At 36.4% G+C, this 18,894-nt stretch overlaps 3 protein-coding genes across 5 annotated transcripts in view; 2 read left to right on the top strand and 1 right to left on the bottom strand.

Annotated features, from left to right (window-relative positions):
* Positions 1–4,065, top strand: part of atxn7 (ataxin 7) — a 37,278-nt gene extending 33,213 nt beyond the window's left edge. For all 3 annotated transcript variants that reach the window (XM_066697978.1, XM_066697980.1, XM_066697981.1), the window contains one exon: positions 825–4,065. In XM_066697978.1, the coding sequence (XP_066554075.1) occupies positions 825–842 (18 nt within the window). In that variant the 3' untranslated portion in view covers positions 843–4,065. The remainder of the gene's footprint in view (positions 1–824) is intronic.
* Positions 4,066–5,700: 1,635 nt separating this feature from the next.
* On the bottom strand, positions 5,701–9,017 carry psmd6 (proteasome 26S subunit, non-ATPase 6). Its single transcript, XM_066697982.1, has 8 exons — positions 8,799–9,017; positions 7,868–8,073; positions 7,603–7,748; positions 7,135–7,354; positions 6,781–6,889; positions 6,465–6,633; positions 6,209–6,286; positions 5,701–5,982 (listed from the first exon to the last, which is right to left on the bottom strand). The coding sequence occupies exons 1-8, from the start codon at positions 8,941–8,943 to the stop codon at positions 5,886–5,888; spliced, it is 1,170 nt and encodes a 389-aa protein (XP_066554079.1). The 5' UTR covers positions 8,944–9,017; the 3' UTR covers positions 5,701–5,885.
* A 546-nt stretch (positions 9,018–9,563) lies between these two features.
* Positions 9,564–18,069, top strand: slc2a9l1 (solute carrier family 2 member 9, like 1). Its single transcript, XM_066697983.1, has 12 exons — positions 9,564–9,640; positions 10,463–10,558; positions 10,788–10,948; positions 11,459–11,583; positions 12,729–12,858; positions 13,119–13,267; positions 13,629–13,816; positions 14,264–14,374; positions 14,682–14,783; positions 15,277–15,352; positions 15,709–15,836; positions 16,532–18,069. Exons 1-12 carry the CDS (start codon positions 9,617–9,619, stop codon positions 16,733–16,735), a joined length of 1,494 nt encoding a protein of 497 aa, XP_066554080.1. The 5' UTR covers positions 9,564–9,616; the 3' UTR covers positions 16,736–18,069.
* Positions 18,070–18,894: the final 825 nt, after the last annotated feature.

The following is an 18,894-nucleotide window of genomic DNA, read 5'->3' on the forward strand; positions in this document are numbered from 1 at the left end:
GACAGTCTGAATTAACTGTTCAGAGATGCAAAAGTTACTATTGAACATGATTTCTTAATAGGGCTGGATAAAAATATGGATTTTCAGTGCTGATGCCCAGTCCTATTTCTTAATTTGTTTAAACAGAGTATACACCTGTAAACTATATAGTCGTGTGGACATACGATTCGTTATTCTGTATGTTTAAAATAAAGAAACTAACGATAAAATTCATACCACAAAACAGAGTACATGCGAGTGCCAAATAGATTTTTGCTGAACTGAATCATTCCAAGTAAACAAACATGGCGCACCTGCTTAGAGAATTAAATTTGGACCATACTGACTGACTAAGCACGTTGCAATGGGTAAACAAAAATATTTTGCAACAAATACAAATTCGTCAAAGTTTAGTATTCGACGGAGTTCAGATTTGTTAAAGTGTGAACTTGCGACATCAACGAATGCGGGTTCATCACAGCCCATTTTGTGGTCGTGCTCAGTCAGAATAATTCTCACCTAAGTTTAAGGTGTTTAGATTTGCATTAAATGTTTTTTGAGTATCCTGGATTAGCTTTAATGATAAATTCACTTCTGATATATCAATGCATTAGTTGCCACATAAAGACAGGAATAATACTTTGAAAAAAACAACCCATTCATGTTATTAGAACCTTTTAATTACAAGTGGAGGTGTAAAAGTGATCTTGATTTTCCAAAATGTGCTAATGAATGTCAGCTTTCATATTCATGTTAGATTATCATCATTTTACAGTTTAGTGCAGTAAATATGGCTGCTTTTGTGGACTAGCTTTTTGCTAATGCTGTTCACCTTCTTTTTCCAGCCAAAGGCACGTCCCTGACAACTGCTGTTTTGTTCTTGCAAAAAAGAACTGGACATCTAGCAGAGAAGTATCAAGTCTGGTACTCTGAACTGCAAGAGGCCTTTGTGTTATCTCAGCTTCCCACGTTCCTCAGGGGTGGAGATCTACTGGACAGTCAGTTGCATCAAGGAATTCCCTGAAGCCATGTCTGTAGCAATGCCACAATCGAGACTCCACGCCGACAACGGATGAAGATTCGTCAGGCTGTTGCTCTAATCAGTGTTAATAGTGGAAAAGACTTGCTGACTGTGCACGTCTCTGAGGTTTTCACCGATCGTGTATTCAGTGACCTCACACTAAATATAAGGTACAGATAAGGGCTGGGCAACAAGTGATGGGTGATGCACTCAGAGCTGTACACAAAACCAAAAGTTGCATTAGGGAGTTTTACTGATAACATGCTTTGGTTTCTACCAATTTCCTTCCTTGTAGTTGGGATGCAAGTGCACAATCTGTGTGTTCAGCAGGTCAGACTCTGCAAAACTACTTGGATTTAAACCTAAAAGCCTAGCCGCCAAGTAGGCGGGTAGGGATAAGAAACTGTCAGGAGTTCCAACACTTTTACTTAAACACAGATCACTATGAATTCCACGTTTTCAATATGCTTTTTCTACACAATGACATGGGAACATTTTTTTTTTTTTTATTATTATTATTTCATGACAAACTCCAGCTGGTAACTTCCAAAAATAACTTTTTTAAAGAGTTAATTCTTGGTTAATGATTCAACTTATGCAACATGGAAATTGGGAGCCATCTACTTAGTATTTTAATACCCTCTCCACCTAGTGCAATTCGTAGTTTAAGTGAAGAACATTTATTCCAGGGGTGAAAATAATTTATTCTGTATGTTAATGACCAAACCTAACTGCTGAAATTGTAATAATAGTGCTTGTAATTTATTGTAGATGTTTAGGAAATTAAGTGCTATTCTTTATGAACATCATTACTTACAGTGGATAGAGAGAGAGAGAATATATCACTGCACTTTGTTGCACAAATGCATTATTTGTTGCATAATTAGCACAAATACTCTACCTATTTATCAATACAGAATTGGTTTGAATTCTCATCTAAATACGACAAAAACATGGATTTCCCACTTGATACTAATATGATGTTCCTACAAATTAGGCATATATTGGCTGGCCCTGCTGGTTGATGTAATCTGCATTTAAAAATGACAAACTATCAATTTTCTCTTTATTATCCACAAGAGACTCCCTATACTGTGAATAGAATTGTTGGGATGACTTAACTGAAATGCCACTATTTGTCTATAGATTACGGATTGCAATCGTTTTTCCAGCCGGCCAAAAACAGTATGTTACAAAGCCAGTAGTTTCTACACCACTGGGTAGATTCTCAGATATTAATTCAGTACATTTAAGGAGTTTGTTCTATCAGATTTCAATTTCATTGTGAGTTTTTTTGTTTTCTGTAATTGTGACTTGTTACCTTTCAAACTGATTTTAAAATCAGTCTGTTACAATTGGAGTTTATTAGGTTGAGCACTCATTTCCGTAAAGCCAGTTGCCTTCAGCTTTAACAAAAAGTCCTGCACTGTTTGGTTTTGCTAGCATTGGAAAAACGTTTTGCAAACTGTTGACTGGAATTGGTTTAGTGGCAGTTTAATTTAAGGCTACTCATTGTAACTCCTGGAGTTTTCTTAACCCTATGTGTCACTAAATGAACGAAGCTATAAAGCAGAGTCCGTTTTGTATCTTTATTTTGGCTTTTCTTGTATGGATTATATGAATATTGAAGTATCCCTATTTCAGAATACATATTTTGTTAAGAATTGTACATATTTAAATATGTATTTTTGCACAGGCATTTTTCTTATATCCAATTTTGGTACAGTTGAGATCATCAATATTTATTTATTTAGTAAATAATAAATAACAAGTTAAAGGACTTTTATTATTTGAAGTGGTTCACTGCCAAGCCAATAATGCAATATGCCTATAACATAAATAGCTGGACATCTCTTTACTTGGATCCTTAAATGGTTAAGTGTTGTCATTGAACTGCATTATATGGAAAAGAAAAGAATACAAAAACTTAATACTGGAAGGTCTTACAAGCTGTCCTGCTTTTTCATGTAGTTTTTGAAAGATTGGGAATGGGGAGAGAAATAACTCCAGTCTGGTTAGCTCAGCCTCACAAATGTCCTGCTCATAAGAACTTTATTTTCCAACTAGCTTGTACATGTTAGGAGTCTTCTGGGTGGTATGTTATCAAAGACATCTGAAACTTATTTTTGGCAGCATTTTACCTTTAAGGCCTTGGGAGTAGGGCAATTATTGAAATAGGAAAAAAAAAAACACTTTAAAATACAATGCAGCTGCTTGCATCATTGTTGCCAAACTTATAATTTGAAACACTGCTTTTTACTGGAGACTTTGTTTGCAGCTTCTAGGAAAAAATGAAAAAAAGAAAGTGCCTGAAATAGTTTCATACTACGACTGTTTAAGGACAGCTGTTTTTGTTTTTTTTACAAGACTTGAATGTTTAACATTGTCTAGGAGCTTGCTTTTTCCACCTGACTATGGGTCCTAATTGTGGTAAAATAAAAATGTTGGCTTCGATGATCGAATCTTCATCAGGGGATTCTAAATACCTGACTGCTCTTGAAAACCTTAGGTGAAGCATTTTCGGTTTTCCCATTAGATCTGTTGACGCTGATTATTTTAGACTACTGTTGACTTCTAATCCAGGTTTCTTCCCAGAATGAAAAATTTGTGAAATTAAATGCTGGCCTCAACATGTTACGTTAACGTCCGTGGTCTGTTGAAAGTGTGTTAAACGACTAAAGAAAAAGACAAAAAAATCTGAACAGGTGTTTTGTTTACCCTTACATTCAAACTTTTCTGACAATTCTGCCAATGTTTCCAGATTAGTACTATACAAAGATCTTGTTTGATTAAGCACTACACATATGTAATGTGAATTTAAGCCAGAAAGCAGCTTGCTTGCTGAGAATGGTTCTAAAAGCAAACTCCTGTGTAAAGTGTGAATAGTTGATTTTTGTATACATAATCAAATGCATTTGATCAGCTGGACTTTTTGTGTTGGCTGCTATATAATTCATGAACAAATGTAGTAGGATAGAGATTTACTTTAAATATTTAAAGAAAGATTGTATAGTCTATTCGTTTTGTAACAGGTTTCTGTAAATAAAAAATAATTTATACTGTTATTTATACGTAAAACAGGTCTTGGCTTCTTCTCTAAAAATGTTTTTTTGACTCTGATATATTTCTTTCAAAAATCTATGTTGGGAATATCCGATTGTGTATTTAATTTTTCACAGACATCCCTGCAGTTATTCCTTCAGTCCGTACCTGCGATTTCATCCTTCCTTTACCTGGAAATGGTCAAGCTGTTAAGTCCCAAATATCTATGACTCACTTGAATAACATTGTTAAAACCCAAGGCATTTCACAGGTAAATTCAAACCATCAATTTAATGATTGTATTCAGTCAAAATCCTGAAGATAACAGTCAAGTGCCACTGTAATCAAACTGCTGAAGAATAATTAATATAGTCACCACACTGTAAAACACACCCTGATAATGAGTGGGAATTCTAGGCAGTCTACATTACATGCATTAAGGCAAGCATTGGCCTAATTACAAAAGACTGTTACTTAGCTAAGGATAAAAATCTAAACAAAATGTAGACCAGCTGTATGTTTTCATTTCTACTAAATAAAAATGAAAGTAAATAAGTAATTAGCCTGAGAGAACTGTCTGTATTTTGTTTGACATGCATGTCTAGTTGCCCTCAGAGAAAAAAAAAGAAAAAAAAAAAGCCCTAATCTGTTTGAATGTATTCAGTCTCGGGGAATATCAATCAGATATTCGTATGCACAGAGAAATGTAAAATGCTTTGGTTTATGATGTCCCTATATATGCTCTTGCTGTTTATTATTATTATTATTATTTACCCTTGGCCAGGGTGACTTTCAAAAACGGTTTAAAACTCACCCCTGTTTGATCACATATTACAAGAGTGTGAGATATTACACCAAGTAATATAAAAAGGCATAATTTTATTCAATTCAGTTTATGCAAAACATTTGAACAGTATAGATCCAATAAATTGAGTTATTTTGCATTTTGTTTGCCCCATGTAAAGAGAAAAGTGTCCATAACTGGCAAAATATTATGGGATGTTTTTAATTAGCTAGTCAAAGATCTATTGCTTAAGATATTTAATTGCAGTGGGCAGACTGAATATTTGAGTCAAGTGAGCCAGTCATTCAAACTTGTTAAATTTTATAGAACTTTACCCATAGTTACAAACCATAACCAACTGAAATGGTTTAGATTGTATAACTAGAATTCAGAATTAGTGATCTTCGCAGAAATAAAAAATGGAAACAATTATGAAAGATAAAGCCTGTTATGAGGCAGTGATATACCCACTGGTCTCTATGACCTGGATTCACCATTAACCATGTTTTCTAAAACTGATATTCTGTATGTGACACTTACATTAATAATCAAGAAATAACCTTTAGTGTTTTCAAAGGGAATGTCACTCAGCCTTAATCAGTGTCAGCATGGCTGGGTATAAGGAATGTCCTGTAGGGCAAACTGCGTGTGATTCTCTCTCAAATATTACACTGATTAAACACTCTAGCAAGAGACTGGTCACATAAGGAGGAACTGTTGAACCAAATCTTCACAACAGGTAAGATACTCTTTTCTGAACTGGAGACTATGTAGACATTATAGGTATAATACAGATCAACAATTTGTTTTTTTACATGGTTAACAAATGTATACCTTAAAAGCCATTAAATAAAAAGTAAATGAAGTTGCAACATCTGTGAAAACAAGATTTTATTATGTACATTTAGCAGATTAACCATACTGTAGACAACACCAAATCAATTCACTTTTTTCAGCTGCAGGTATCCCACACACCTTTTAGTGTGTCCAACAACCCACACTTAAGTTTCATATCCTGAAAGAGCATGGTTTACAAAATCAAACATGACAAACTGCCAGCTACATATTAATAACTCGGGAGAGTTTCTGGACTCTATTTAGTAGGAGATCACCTTTCTTTATAGTCTCTTGGTACTGCCAATTCTTACTGTCCGGTCTGAAACACACAAAAACAATGCATATATGAATTTGACATCACAATGAATCTACAACTACAAATATTACAACTGTAAATGTAGAATATATTACAAAAGTATAGCAGAATGTTTTCAAAATCATGATTTAATCTAAAGTTTATAAGAGATTCAAACCTCCAAGATTTGGAAGTCAATGAAACATTACAGCAATGCATTAAGTGCCTATTGATAAACTTCATACTGTACCTGTTCGTTTCCACAATTTCATTCACTTTATCGATTTTGCAATGTAGTCGGCCTGCTGCGATAAATCGTGAGAGTTCCCTGTAAAAGAAAGTGATATATATAAAAACACACATATTAAACATGTATTGAAGTACAACAAAAGAGAACCATTAGTGTAAGCAACGTTTAGAGGAATTCCTGTAATTCTCCACAATGTCTACAAGTAACAAAATCCCATTTTGCTTTTACGGTCTCGGCAGCCCTGAGGGTCACTTACTGATCAATGAACTCCACGCTGACTCCAAAAGCCTCGGCCATGTACCCCAGGGTCAGCGAGCGGTACGACTCCAGGAGCTGGCTGTAGGCATGGATTCTCATCTCCCGGACATAGTAGCGATAGTGAGGTGCGAAGAGCCAGTCCTTCTTCAGCTCCTGTTCCACAGTTGCTACGTCACAAAAGTTCAACACCAGTGAGCAACTATGAGGTGGGTGCAAAAGAAGTCCTATCTATTATAGGAAAACGACATTTCACACTGACGATTTCAACTTTATTAAAGCCAGGAACTTTTAAACAAATAACAGACGGGACCCACCTAAGGACTGAAAGAATACGGAGTAACGGCACTCGTATAGGGAGAACAAGTACTGGCGAACGGCAGGTAAGCTGTGCAACACCTCCAGGATCTCTGCTCCTTTAATAACCTGGTTTACAAGAGAAGGAAAATGCAGGGGAAAGTGTTTTTACTGATGATAAAGAGCACTGAAGTTTTTCTATCCTCTCATTACACATGCATCGCTACCAGCTGGACTATGGAATGTGTTTTGAACTTAAATATAACAAATATGGCAACTAAACTTAAGGAAACGTATCACATCCTTATTCAAAATAAAATCTCTCAAATACTGCATCATCATTGAAGATTCATGACCATACTTCAGCTTCCTACCTTTTCCCTGAGGTCAGGTCGCTTCAGAGCGATCATGCTGACGTATACCGTGTACGTCACAAATGTTTTATAATCCATGAGTTCGTAGGAGGTAAACGTTGACACGGTGTCCAGGAAGAGTTCTGCGGCTTGTTTGAAGTCTCGAATGGCCACACAGTACAGACCCTGGTAGACTTTCAATCGGTTCCTTCTGTCCCAGTCACCCCCTTCTTCTATGAGGCTAGAAAACAGTTTGTTATTGGGACTCCTCAGTGTAAAAGCATACTTCCATACAATCCTACTGTAAGTACATCAGAATCAGAGGAAGACCTACATTTATATATTTTTTCATATAAACAGAAAAACGTATGGATGAAAGCGAAGCTGGTGTGTATGTGTATATAAGGCGTTTTTGATTTTTGTAAATCAGGTTACAAATTTGATGACAGAAATCATAGTGTACACAGAATTTCTGTTCCATCGTTTTACCTCTTTGCCTTTTCAGTGTTTCGTGTAATAAGGTCACTATCCATGTAAAACAGTCCAATTCTCAACAGGTAGAAGACGATGTCCAGCCGATGTCCAAGGGCCACGGTTTTGTCATACGTCTTCCGGAAAGCAGTTAATGCCCCTTCCTAGATTAAAAAAAAAAAAAAAAAAAAACACATTGGAGAAACAAATCCACTTGACATTTAAAACATTATAAATGAATCTGTATCCACGCACACTAATTCCGGTATTACTGATTATTTACCTTATCACCAATCCTGATCAAATACTCGGCCTTGGCCATCATGGCATCTCGGATCTCGCTCTCCCCCAGGTTCTTCTCGGCGTCCTCCAGGACATCGTCCAGGCGCTTGAGGACCTCCTCGTTGGACTTCTTCATTTTGCTCAGCAGGTCCGTGTCCACCTGCCATTTGAGCTCTTTGCACAGAGCCTCGTAGTAGGGAGCCATGCCTGGAAGAGACACCAAAACAGATCAGAAGTAAGGATACTAGCTGGGTTTCTACAACACTGCTGCAGAACAAGGTTTGGTTCACCAAAGACAGCAATGCAAAGCTTGTTTTTTTAAGTATAAAAAACGTTATTTCTATCGATTTGTTATTGATTTTGCTTCACAAATAAACATGTACAGGTCCTTCGTAGTGACTGGGAGTCGTCCACAATGGGGCTCCAAAATCAGTCTTAGTCATCAGGCAGGAGAGCAGTATGAAACTGTCCAGGGAAAAACAAGTCAATCCGGACACCGCTGACCCAAAACAAAAATGGACCGCAACCCCATTTTATTTATTAAGGAAGACACAAACAAAGGCTGCCGACTGCAGTAAACAGCTAATCCAATGAATGGCATTTTTTGTTTATATTCCTCTAAAGCTGTCAAAACTTGTATGTAATTAAAGTTATGCATATTTGTACTGTCAAATCTGCAGAGCTGCCCGTTCCACCCGCGGTGCCCCGTTAACAAAGCTCTCCCTACAAACGGACTATAAACACAGAGACTACGCGTTAGTGCAATAATCCGAGCCCTTCTTTAGCAATATCAACGCATATTATAGTTGATGCTGTGCCGCGATCCCGTGCATAGGCCCCGGGTGTGCGAGTCAGCCCAGGCCGGGGATCAGTTCCGGGCCCAGGTGACGCTGCAGATCTGCCCGGTTTTGTGGATGATTTGTTTCACTCACTGTTCTCCTTAATGGCTTCCATCAGCTCTTCCTTGACTTTGATGTCATCCCGGTGTCCATCCAGTGTCAGCAGGAACTTGAGCTGCGCTATCCTCAGATCGGGGTTTTTGGGTAAACCCTCTTCTTCCAGATTTTCCAACGGCATCTCTGTGGCTTTTGTTTCTCTGGGGTAAGTGCTGAGCTAGTGTGTGTGGACTGTGGGCTGCGGAAGTACAGAGTGAAAGAAACTGACACACCGGAAAACCTCCCCGATCGACCACCACAGAATTTCAAGAAACAAGAGCGACTCTAAAGTCCTGCTGTAAAGGACTACTGCCCCCTATCGGTACAAATAGGTATTTCCCAAACAATGCTGTACATTACCATACCCTGATCCTCCAACCAATCTACCTACGTATTGAGTATGTATTTCACTTCAATGTATATATAATTGACTTTGTATATGTCATCACCATCACCATGCTAGATGAAGGCCTTCCCAAGATGTTTTCTCTTGCTTTGTCTATAACTTGTCTTTCCATATCACTCCTCTAAAGTGTATGATTTCACTATATATATATATATATATATATTTTTTTTTTTTTTAATTTTCAATTCAAGTAAGGAAAATAATAGCTTGACAAAGCAATATGTATTAGGAATTCAACCTTTATCACTATCTGATGTCACCGAAGACAAACATTGCATAAGACTGCTAAGACCACTCTATGAAATATTAATCTAGCCTTTAAATAGCTAACAGGGCATGTATAAATTGGAAAGTGAGCTAAAGTAAGCAGTCCAGCACTTTCAAGTGTTAGTATCAGCTCCAGAACAAAATGGAAAGCCTACTCAAGCAACTGGTAGGATTCCTCTATATTTTTCTGTAATAATACCACTAACCATTACAATAACAGCAAACAGAAACCAAAATCTTTAAAGTACTGAAACATGTTTTATTGTTTTATTAGGAGAAATATTGTGTGTGAGTGTGTGTAATATGTATGTATTAATGTAAGTATGTATGTATATATTTTTTCCAGCCAATAATCAACCAAATATATATATATATATATATATATATATATATATATATATATATATATTAACATGTATTAACATGTTAACATATTAACATTAACATTAACATATTAACATGTCTATTTTTGAAAGCATTCTTACTTTACAGCATTTTTTCACACCTGCCTAAAACTTTTGCACAGTACTGTGTATGTATATATGATTTTACATAGCATTTATTTGATTTTATGTTTGTTACTGATTTTAATCTTGCAGCACTTCTGCCATTGTTGGTGATGTTTGAGTGCATGTTCAGTTTTGACAACATCAATGATAACATTTATCAAAATACTTATACAAATGTGTTTGTTTCATCTGTATTTCTATTAAATGTCATCAGTCATCAGAATGACTCAGCTAAAAGAAAAGAAAAGGGCAAAGTGATGTTAACCATTACTTTCACTAACTTAATGAAATCATTTTGCCATGGTGTTATTCCTGTGAATAATTAAAATGAATACAAATGTCATTACATAATGCTTTGGTCATGAGAAATACAGGTGAATTTAATATATATTATGTATAAGACCATATGTCCATTTGTTGTATTTTCATATTTCATGTTTTTAAAGCTCACATAAAGCTTATTCCTCCTATGTTTTCAGTTCTCTGGGCAAGTGTTCTTCTTCATAATAGTCTTGGGCATTGGAGGATCATTTCAAACTGGATTTCATATTACAGTTATCAATTCACCCTCTCCAGTAAGAAACATTATATGCTTGTCCATATATTGTAAATCAACTGTTCTGCTAACAGAAAATGTACATATACAAATACATGTTGATCATAAAACCTTATTCCCTCCTGAAATATCAAGTCCTTCTATTGGCTAATATACTCTCCTATCATTTAATATTTAGTATATAAAAATATTGAATCAGTTAATTTACTGTAGTGTTATGCTCAGGCGTTTTATTTATGTATCTGCAGTTCATTAAAAACTTCATCAATGAGAGCTGGACAATGCGTTACGGTGAGCCAATGAGGATGGGAACTGCAAAACTGATCTGGTCGGTCATAGTATCTATTAACTCTGTAGGGGCCCTGTTTGGCGCTATTAGCATGAGATATATTGCTGTACAATTTGGGAGGTAAGTTACTTGATCCTTTCAGTTCACAATACAAGCTGTTCCATATAGTATTTTTTACTGTGAGATTTGTAGGATGTCATTTTTAGTCATGTATTCACCTGTTTAATATTTAAGCCTCTTCCCCCGCTCCAACAAAAACAACACAAAAACAGACAAATTAACTAAAATCTTGCCAATATGTTTCTTAAATATATAACTACTGTACACATCTACTTCACATAGCTGGCAAAACTCTTTTTACATTTATATGATTTAAAATGTTTTTTTAAGGTTAGAATGGTTTTCAGATAAGTCTGTGACCGCTGTTTAATTTAAACAACTTGTTTAATGTATTTTTCAATATTATATTGAAATGATGTACATAATACTTATATCAAAGTTCCTGCAATAGATGATTGCTAAAGTAAAATGCATTACACATTATAAACTGCAAGACATAAATAAAGAAAACAGAATTGTTATTGTACATGCTTATGCATAACATTGTGTGACTGCTTTTCTTCATTACAGAAAAAAAACAATGTTATACAACAATATTCTCAACATTATTGCTGCAGTAATAATGGGTTCAAGCAAAAAGGCCAACTCTTTTGAAATGATTTTGGTTGCAAGGTTCTTGTATGGCTTTAGTGCAGGTATGTGTTCATGTTTTCTGATACATTTAATTATAATATGTAGTTAAGAGGCAAATATTAACAGATATTAAACAAATGCTTCACCAACATGATCTTTGATACACAGTAGGCTTTATTATTTGTAATGGTGGTATAAACTCTTAACTTAAGCGTAAATCCCAGAACAATTATGCCATAACATTATGACCACTGACAGGTGAAGTGAATAACACTGATAATCTTGTTATCATGGCACCTGTCAGTGGGTGGGAAATATTAGGCAGCAAGTGAACATTTTGTCCTCAAAGTTGATGTGTTAGAAGCAGGAAAAATGGGCAGCGTAAGGATCTGAGCGACTTTGACAAGGGCCAAATTGTGATGGCTAGACGACTGGGTCAGAGCATCTCCAAAACTGCAGCTCTTGTGGGGTGTTCCCGGTCTGCAGTGGTCAGTACCTATCAAAAGTGTCCAAGGAAGGAAAAGCGGTGAACCGGCGACAGGGTCATGGGGGCGGCCAAGGCTCATTGATGCACGTGGGGAGTGAAGGCTGGCCTGTGTGGTCCGATCCAACAGACGAGGTACTGTAGCTCAAATTGCTGAAAAAGTGAATGCTGGTTCTGATAGAAAGGTGTCAGAACACACAGTGCATCGCAGTTTGTTGCGTATGGGGCTGCGTAGCCGCAGGCCAGTCAGGGTGCCCATGCTGACCCCTGTCCACTGCCGAAAGTGCCTACAATGGGCACGTGAGCATCAGAACTGGAGCACAGAGCAATGGAAGAAGGTGGCCTGGTCTGATGAATCACGAGTTCAAGGTATTGACTTGGCCTCTAAATTCCCCAGATCTCAATCCAATCGAGCACCTGTGGGATGTGCTGGACAAACAAGTCTGATCCATGGAGGCCCCACCTCGCAACTTACAGGACTTAAAGGATCTGCTGCTAACGTCTTGGTGCCAGATACCACAGCACACCTTCAGAGGTCTAGTGGAGTCCATGCCTCGACGGGTCAGGGCTGTTTTGGGACCTACACAATATTAGGCAGGTGGTCATAATGTTATGGCTGATCAGTGTATGAAATACGCATTTTCCTATTGAATGCGATGACTTCCAAAGAGGTGTTGTAAAATGAAATGCTTATCAGTTTTTTTTTTTTTGTGAACCCCAAAGGAATAGGCTACAACATCCACACCATGTATCTTGGGGAAAGTTCACCAAAGGCATTAAGAGGACTGATGACCCTGACTGTAGCTACGTTCATTTCAGCTGGTAAATTGTCAGGACAACTCATTGGCATCAGGTAAAAATAAACAAATACATGAACATATACATATCTGCATACACACATATGAACATGAATGCATATAATAAGGTAATGTATGCTAACTCAGTTATAAAACAAAATAAAACCGATGCTGGCATAACAAGTGGAAACATCTTGGGCAGGCCTTCAACCAGCAGAAGGGAAGATCGACAACGACTGAGGATGATTAGGATATTCTTCTATCTATCTCTATCTATCTCTCTATCTATTTGTTGGTTGTTGTTTTTTTCTTTCAGAGAAATACTTGGCCATGAGGATTTATGGAATATACTGCTCTGCTGTTCCACATTTTTTTCTATAATTCAGCTTGTTTTACTACCATTTTTCCCCGAAGCCCCAAGATATTTATTAATTGACAAAGGAAATGAAGAAATGTGCAAAAAAGGTAGATTACAACAATGAATAAAATAGTATGAGTGGGGGTTAATGCAACAGGTTTATTCTGAGACAGCCTTACAAGAACACAACTCAGCTTTGTCTTGCTCTAAACTTCTCCTCTGCGGAAACCAGGTCACCCCTATATAAGTTCTTGCCCTTGTGATGCCCTCTCCCCAATCACTGCTCTTCCCCCATCCCGTGCGTTGTAAATTATATTTATGAAGTTCTAATGCATATTATAAAGCCTTTTTTTAATTTGTTTGGTTGTGTGCATGAAGTAATTATCTTTACAGAGCCTTTTTATTAAAGGCATAAGAAACTCTTCAACAGTGATAGCTTTACTTGCTGTACGCGCCTCTGTCTTTCAGCCCTCCAGAGACTCTGGGGAAACAGAGATTTTAAACTTGAAATAGAGGAAATGCAGACAGAGCAGGCTGTGATAAATGGTGAAAAGCCAAAAAGTGTTTTGGCCCTCCTGAGAGACAGATCTGTACGCTGGCAGCTCACATCTATGGTGGTGATCCTGACTTCCATTCAGTTTTGTGGAATTTCTGCAGTAAGTGAAATACTGCAGAATATTGTTGGTTAAATCATCCACAGTAAAAATCAATCACAAAGACAAACCCAGACAAATCAGTCAATAAATGCATACCACCACACTGCAAACCAATTCATTACCACCACACTGTCATTTTAATTGTGTTGAAAGTTTGTACCATGTTTTCTAACATATTTTCTGCACAAATAAGCTTTATGTTTTCTCTATAGATGTTATTTGGAGCTTTCTCAATTAATTTGTGCCATTAGACTGTAAATTAGACATACAGTAAATTGAATTTTTATCATTAGTGAGTAACTAGACATATGATTTAGAGTAACATAACTATACATTTTACATGTAGGTGTGTACAGCTAGTATCTGATGGTCCCTAACCTGCTGCTGATTTAATAAAGAGGTTAATGTAGAAAGATATTCAGTGATCGTGTCTTGATGCCTCTGTAGATCTCGGCCTACTCGTTCACTGTGTTTCAAGAAGCTGGCATCCCAGAGGATAAAATTCGTTATGTGACACTTGGTGTGGGCGTTTCTGAGGTCCTCACTTCAATCACTTGTGTAAGTGGCAGAAAATGAACTATGATATCAATTTTCACAGGACACCAAGTGTACACAAGGTGTGACTTCCTTAAGCAGTTTATGAAAAAGTTAATTTCTGTTTCAGGTTGTAATGTTTTTGTTAGAAAGCATTTGACATTTTTGTGTATATTTACAAATAGAATCATTACCATACATTCAGATTTTTGTATAGTGATGGCCGCTTCTGTTTTCAACATATGACTTGTTAATCTTACCAGAAGCATATAATTTGGTAAATGGATTAGAAGAAAAGCTGAAACATTCATAGAAACAATTTTCTTTGCAGGGTTTTCTTATAGAAAACATTGGGAGAAGAGCTCTGCTGTGGAAAGCATTTGGGTGTATGTCTTTAATATTGGCATTAATCACAGTGACACAATTTTTGAAGGTTGGTTGGTACTCCTTAGAGTCGTTATTTTCTGCTGTTGGGTCTTACGCAGTCATTACACATGGCTTCTTTATACTTTTAGGTGTCATTACAGACAGTTTGTGTGGGCTAAGGAGGATGTGGCTTCAGTTCCGCTTTTATGTTATATTTCATCTAGAGAGTGACCTTTGAAATGCTCTGACAGTTTTCAAAAGCTGCAGCCTAACTATGAAAAATTGCAGGAAAATGTCTATATACAATTTGCATTTTTCTGTGTCTTATATTGGGCTTGTTGCATTAGAATTAGAGGACATTCATTTAATAAAAAATCTGAATAAAAGAATAAAGATATTTTGAATCAATTGATGAGTACGGGCACCTGAGTGATTATAATTATAATTATATTAACCATGAATTGCTGTTATTTAGCTTGGGTAACTTCCTAAATTGAATTAGAAAGTAAGTATTCTTGCCTCAAGTTTATTAACTAAATATTTAATTGTCTTAATTTCAGCACTCAGTTCCTTGGATACCATATTGCACAGTATGCTTAATTTTTATTTTTGTGATATGTTTTAGTATTGGGCCAGGTACGTAAAAACTATTTCACATTACTGTTACAATATTTATTGTATTGTACTGGATTCATTGATTCAGTGGCTTTTGTGAAGTTTTTTTTAAAATAAACAATTGCAGTTTTATTGATTACATTAGCAAATGTATCTCTTCAATCTGGTTTGAGTGTGAAAATATACTATTTTCAGATCCTGTCTGATCCTTTTTATATATATATATATATATATATATATATTTTTTTTTTACCCAGTTGTGTTTTATAATTTTATGTTTGTAAACAGATCTATAATACCTGCTTGAATAAGATCATTGTGGATTTAAGTGACCCACCCATGATCTAACGTTATGTTTTTATGCTTGTTTGTTTCAGCTAGTGTGATACAGCCACTTTCTCATGAAATTTTTATTCAGTCTTCAAGACCAGCTGCTTTTGCTATCATTGGGATGCTCAGATGGATTGGATTTTCGGTGCTTGGACTGGTTTTCCCTTTCTTAATTGTAAGTATCTTAAAAACGCCTGAAAGGTTAAGGCCCCTTTAATTTCTGAAAGTTGTCATTTTTTGTCTCATTGAAAAGTAACACTTGCAATCAATGTCTTTTCCAAAAAAAATCTTAGTACATTTTAGAACATCTTCTGTTAAGTAATAATTTGTAGTGGTTTCATTACATGTTACATAGCTTAATTAAAAACTGTATCCTTGGCTTCCCTCTGACCCATAAATACCATTCTGTTTGTAAGAGGATCTGTTGGAAAGAGTGGTTTACATGCACAGAGGAAAGTGACAAGTGAAGATTTTTCTTCTTATCTTGGAACTAACACTAATTAATTAATTAATTAACTAATTGCATGTGTTTTTGTCCCTTTGTCGTCATTTCTGTAGCTGTTTTTGGAGCTTTCTGATCACAACGTGCATGCTAAGATACTATAAGTGAGGTTTAGCAGGATACTTACTTTACCTGAAAAGTTTCCAAGCTTTGGAGTAGAAAAGTGCCGACAAAGATTCAGTTACAATTAATATGTGGGAACCTTTTTATCTTGTGAACCACAGAAGAACTTTAATAAAACTGATTTATTACATTTTTCAATTTCATTACATGTACAAACATTAATCCTGAATTGGACTAACAATGCCTGTGCACAATGTGTTTTTCTTATGCAAATTTCCATTTAACCTTCCCTGTTTCTATTGCAGGATTCAATTAAGCACTTCAGCTTCCTGATATTTAGCGCCGTTTGTCTTGTCGGGTCACTTTTTGTCTATTTCATTGTACCTGAAACAAAAGGCAAAACAATTCTTGAAATATCAAAGGAATTTAACAACATCAGAGCGTGTGGACATTGCTGTGCAAAGGAAGCAGAAAAAATGCATGAGGTTATTATGACAACAAGGTTTTGAATAGTATCTGCAATGTCTATTGGGATAAGTTTACATAAAAATATGAAAGGGGATCTTTATCTGATTGCAAATGCCTGATCAAGGAAACCCCTGTTGGAAATTTGTGCAAGTGTTGTTTGCTGTAAAAATAAAATAAATGAACACATTGATGGATTTATTTATATTGACTGTCTTATTCAGATGTATGAATTATGTATCATGCATTCTGTACCATATCAGATAGTCCATAGGAATGAAACATGGACTTCTGGACTGTTACTAAAATACACTACATGGCCAAAAGTATGTGGACACCTGAACATCTCATGGTCTTCACACCACTCCAGCTGATGCTTGGCATCGCACATGGTGATCTTAGGCTTGTGTGCAGCGGCTCAGCCATGGAAACCCATTTCATGAAGCTCCTGAAATGTCATGAACAGTTCTTGAACTGACGTTGTTTCTAGAGGCAGTTTGGAACTCGTGATTGTTGCAACCTGGGACAGATGATTTGTATGTGCTTCAGCACTCGGCGGTCCCGTTCTGTGAGCTTGTGTGGCCGACCACTTTGTGGCTCAGCTGTTGTTGCTAGATGAGTTCTTCAGTACCACCCATTCCACTACCAATGTTTGTCTATGCAGATTGCATGACTGCGTGCTTCATTGTATACACCTGTCAGCAATGGATGTGGCTGAAATAGCCAAATCCACTAATAAGAAGGGGTGTCCACATACTTTTGACCATGTAGTGTATATTTTGATGGTGAATATATGATATTTATGGATTCTTTTTCATTTAGTTTTGTGATTTCATTTGTGTATTATGGAGGACAATATAAATCATTTTGTGCTTCTGTGCTTTGTGTGCTATGACCCTGGAGGTTTCTGGCAAGTAACTATTAATTTGCCTGCAAATTAATTTCCAAATTCTTTCCAATGAATTATGAGAACCTGTTCTTTTCTAACTTCTCAGTTTCTCCTTTTTAGTTTATCAGCAACTTACATTCTGTACTTGTTTCTTATTCAAGTTTATTTGTTTCAAACCTATCTTTGTTATCGTAGTAAATAGTAAGTAGCTGGCAATTTAGAGGATAATAATGATTATTCATGAGTAATAATTGTAATAATATTGATGAGATGGGTAGGCTTATTTTAGAATGCAATGGAATTACTATCATAGTTATATAGATGACCAATCAGACACTGCTTGTAAATTGTCAAACCCCTTGAAGGTAATAAAAGCTTTGTACTTCGTTGAACTCTTTGGAAAAACAGTAATATACTTGTTGAATACTTTCTGTTGCTGAGTTCTGCTGTTTTTTTTCCCGTGCACGTAATAAAATCTCATTAGATTTGCCGACTCCAAATCTTATTTAAAAAGTATACCAGCCTTGTAACTTTAATAAATGACTAACATTTACTTGCTATTTTCTTCCTTTATTTTTCCAGCTGTACCCTTCTATTTCACAAAGTAGGTATCAAAACATCATTTAAATGTTAATTTCATATAAACAAATATAGCATTACTATACAGTGAGTCAAACCAGAGTGTATATATGTATGTATAAATTATGTTTATGTATGTATGCAGTGTGTGTGCGTAGGAAAAATATAAACTTAATCAAAACTTCATAAAGGTGCAAAGAGAAGCCGGGGTCCTAACGGAAATGCACATGAGCTGTAGAGGCACCTTATCGTTACTTGGCAGCTGCCTCTGGTGCAAGAGCTTAATCCGCAGATGAATTTGTTCGGTGTGCAGTTTAAATTCACGACAGAAAATGATTGACCTTATCTTCTTCAAATGAGATGTGATATCACTCTGCTGCTTCTCATTATCTCGCGTTTGAAAGCCGGATTAGCCGTGGATTAATTATAGTTGCGGCATAATTGCGCAAAGCCCTTCATCCAGGACCTCCTCTGTCATGCAACACACTGCGCAATTACCGCAAGCGCAGCGGGAACAGCGCAGTGTTTGCTGACCAGGTGCAAAAACACAAACGCATTTAACCTTTACTGGATACACAAATGCACGCTTTATGTTCAAGAGGTGTATTTACATATATTAATTTAAACATAACCCCCCTCTGCAGCATGTTACGGAACTGAACATTGCCCATGATCTCTTTACACCACGTACTCCAGTGTTGCTCTTTGCTGTCTGTTTGCAGGACAGGTTACCTT

Source organism: Amia ocellicauda, chromosome 3 (genome assembly GCF_036373705.1).
Source record: "Amia ocellicauda isolate fAmiCal2 chromosome 3, fAmiCal2.hap1, whole genome shotgun sequence".
Classification (NCBI taxonomy): Eukaryota; Metazoa; Chordata; class Actinopteri; order Amiiformes; family Amiidae; genus Amia; species Amia ocellicauda.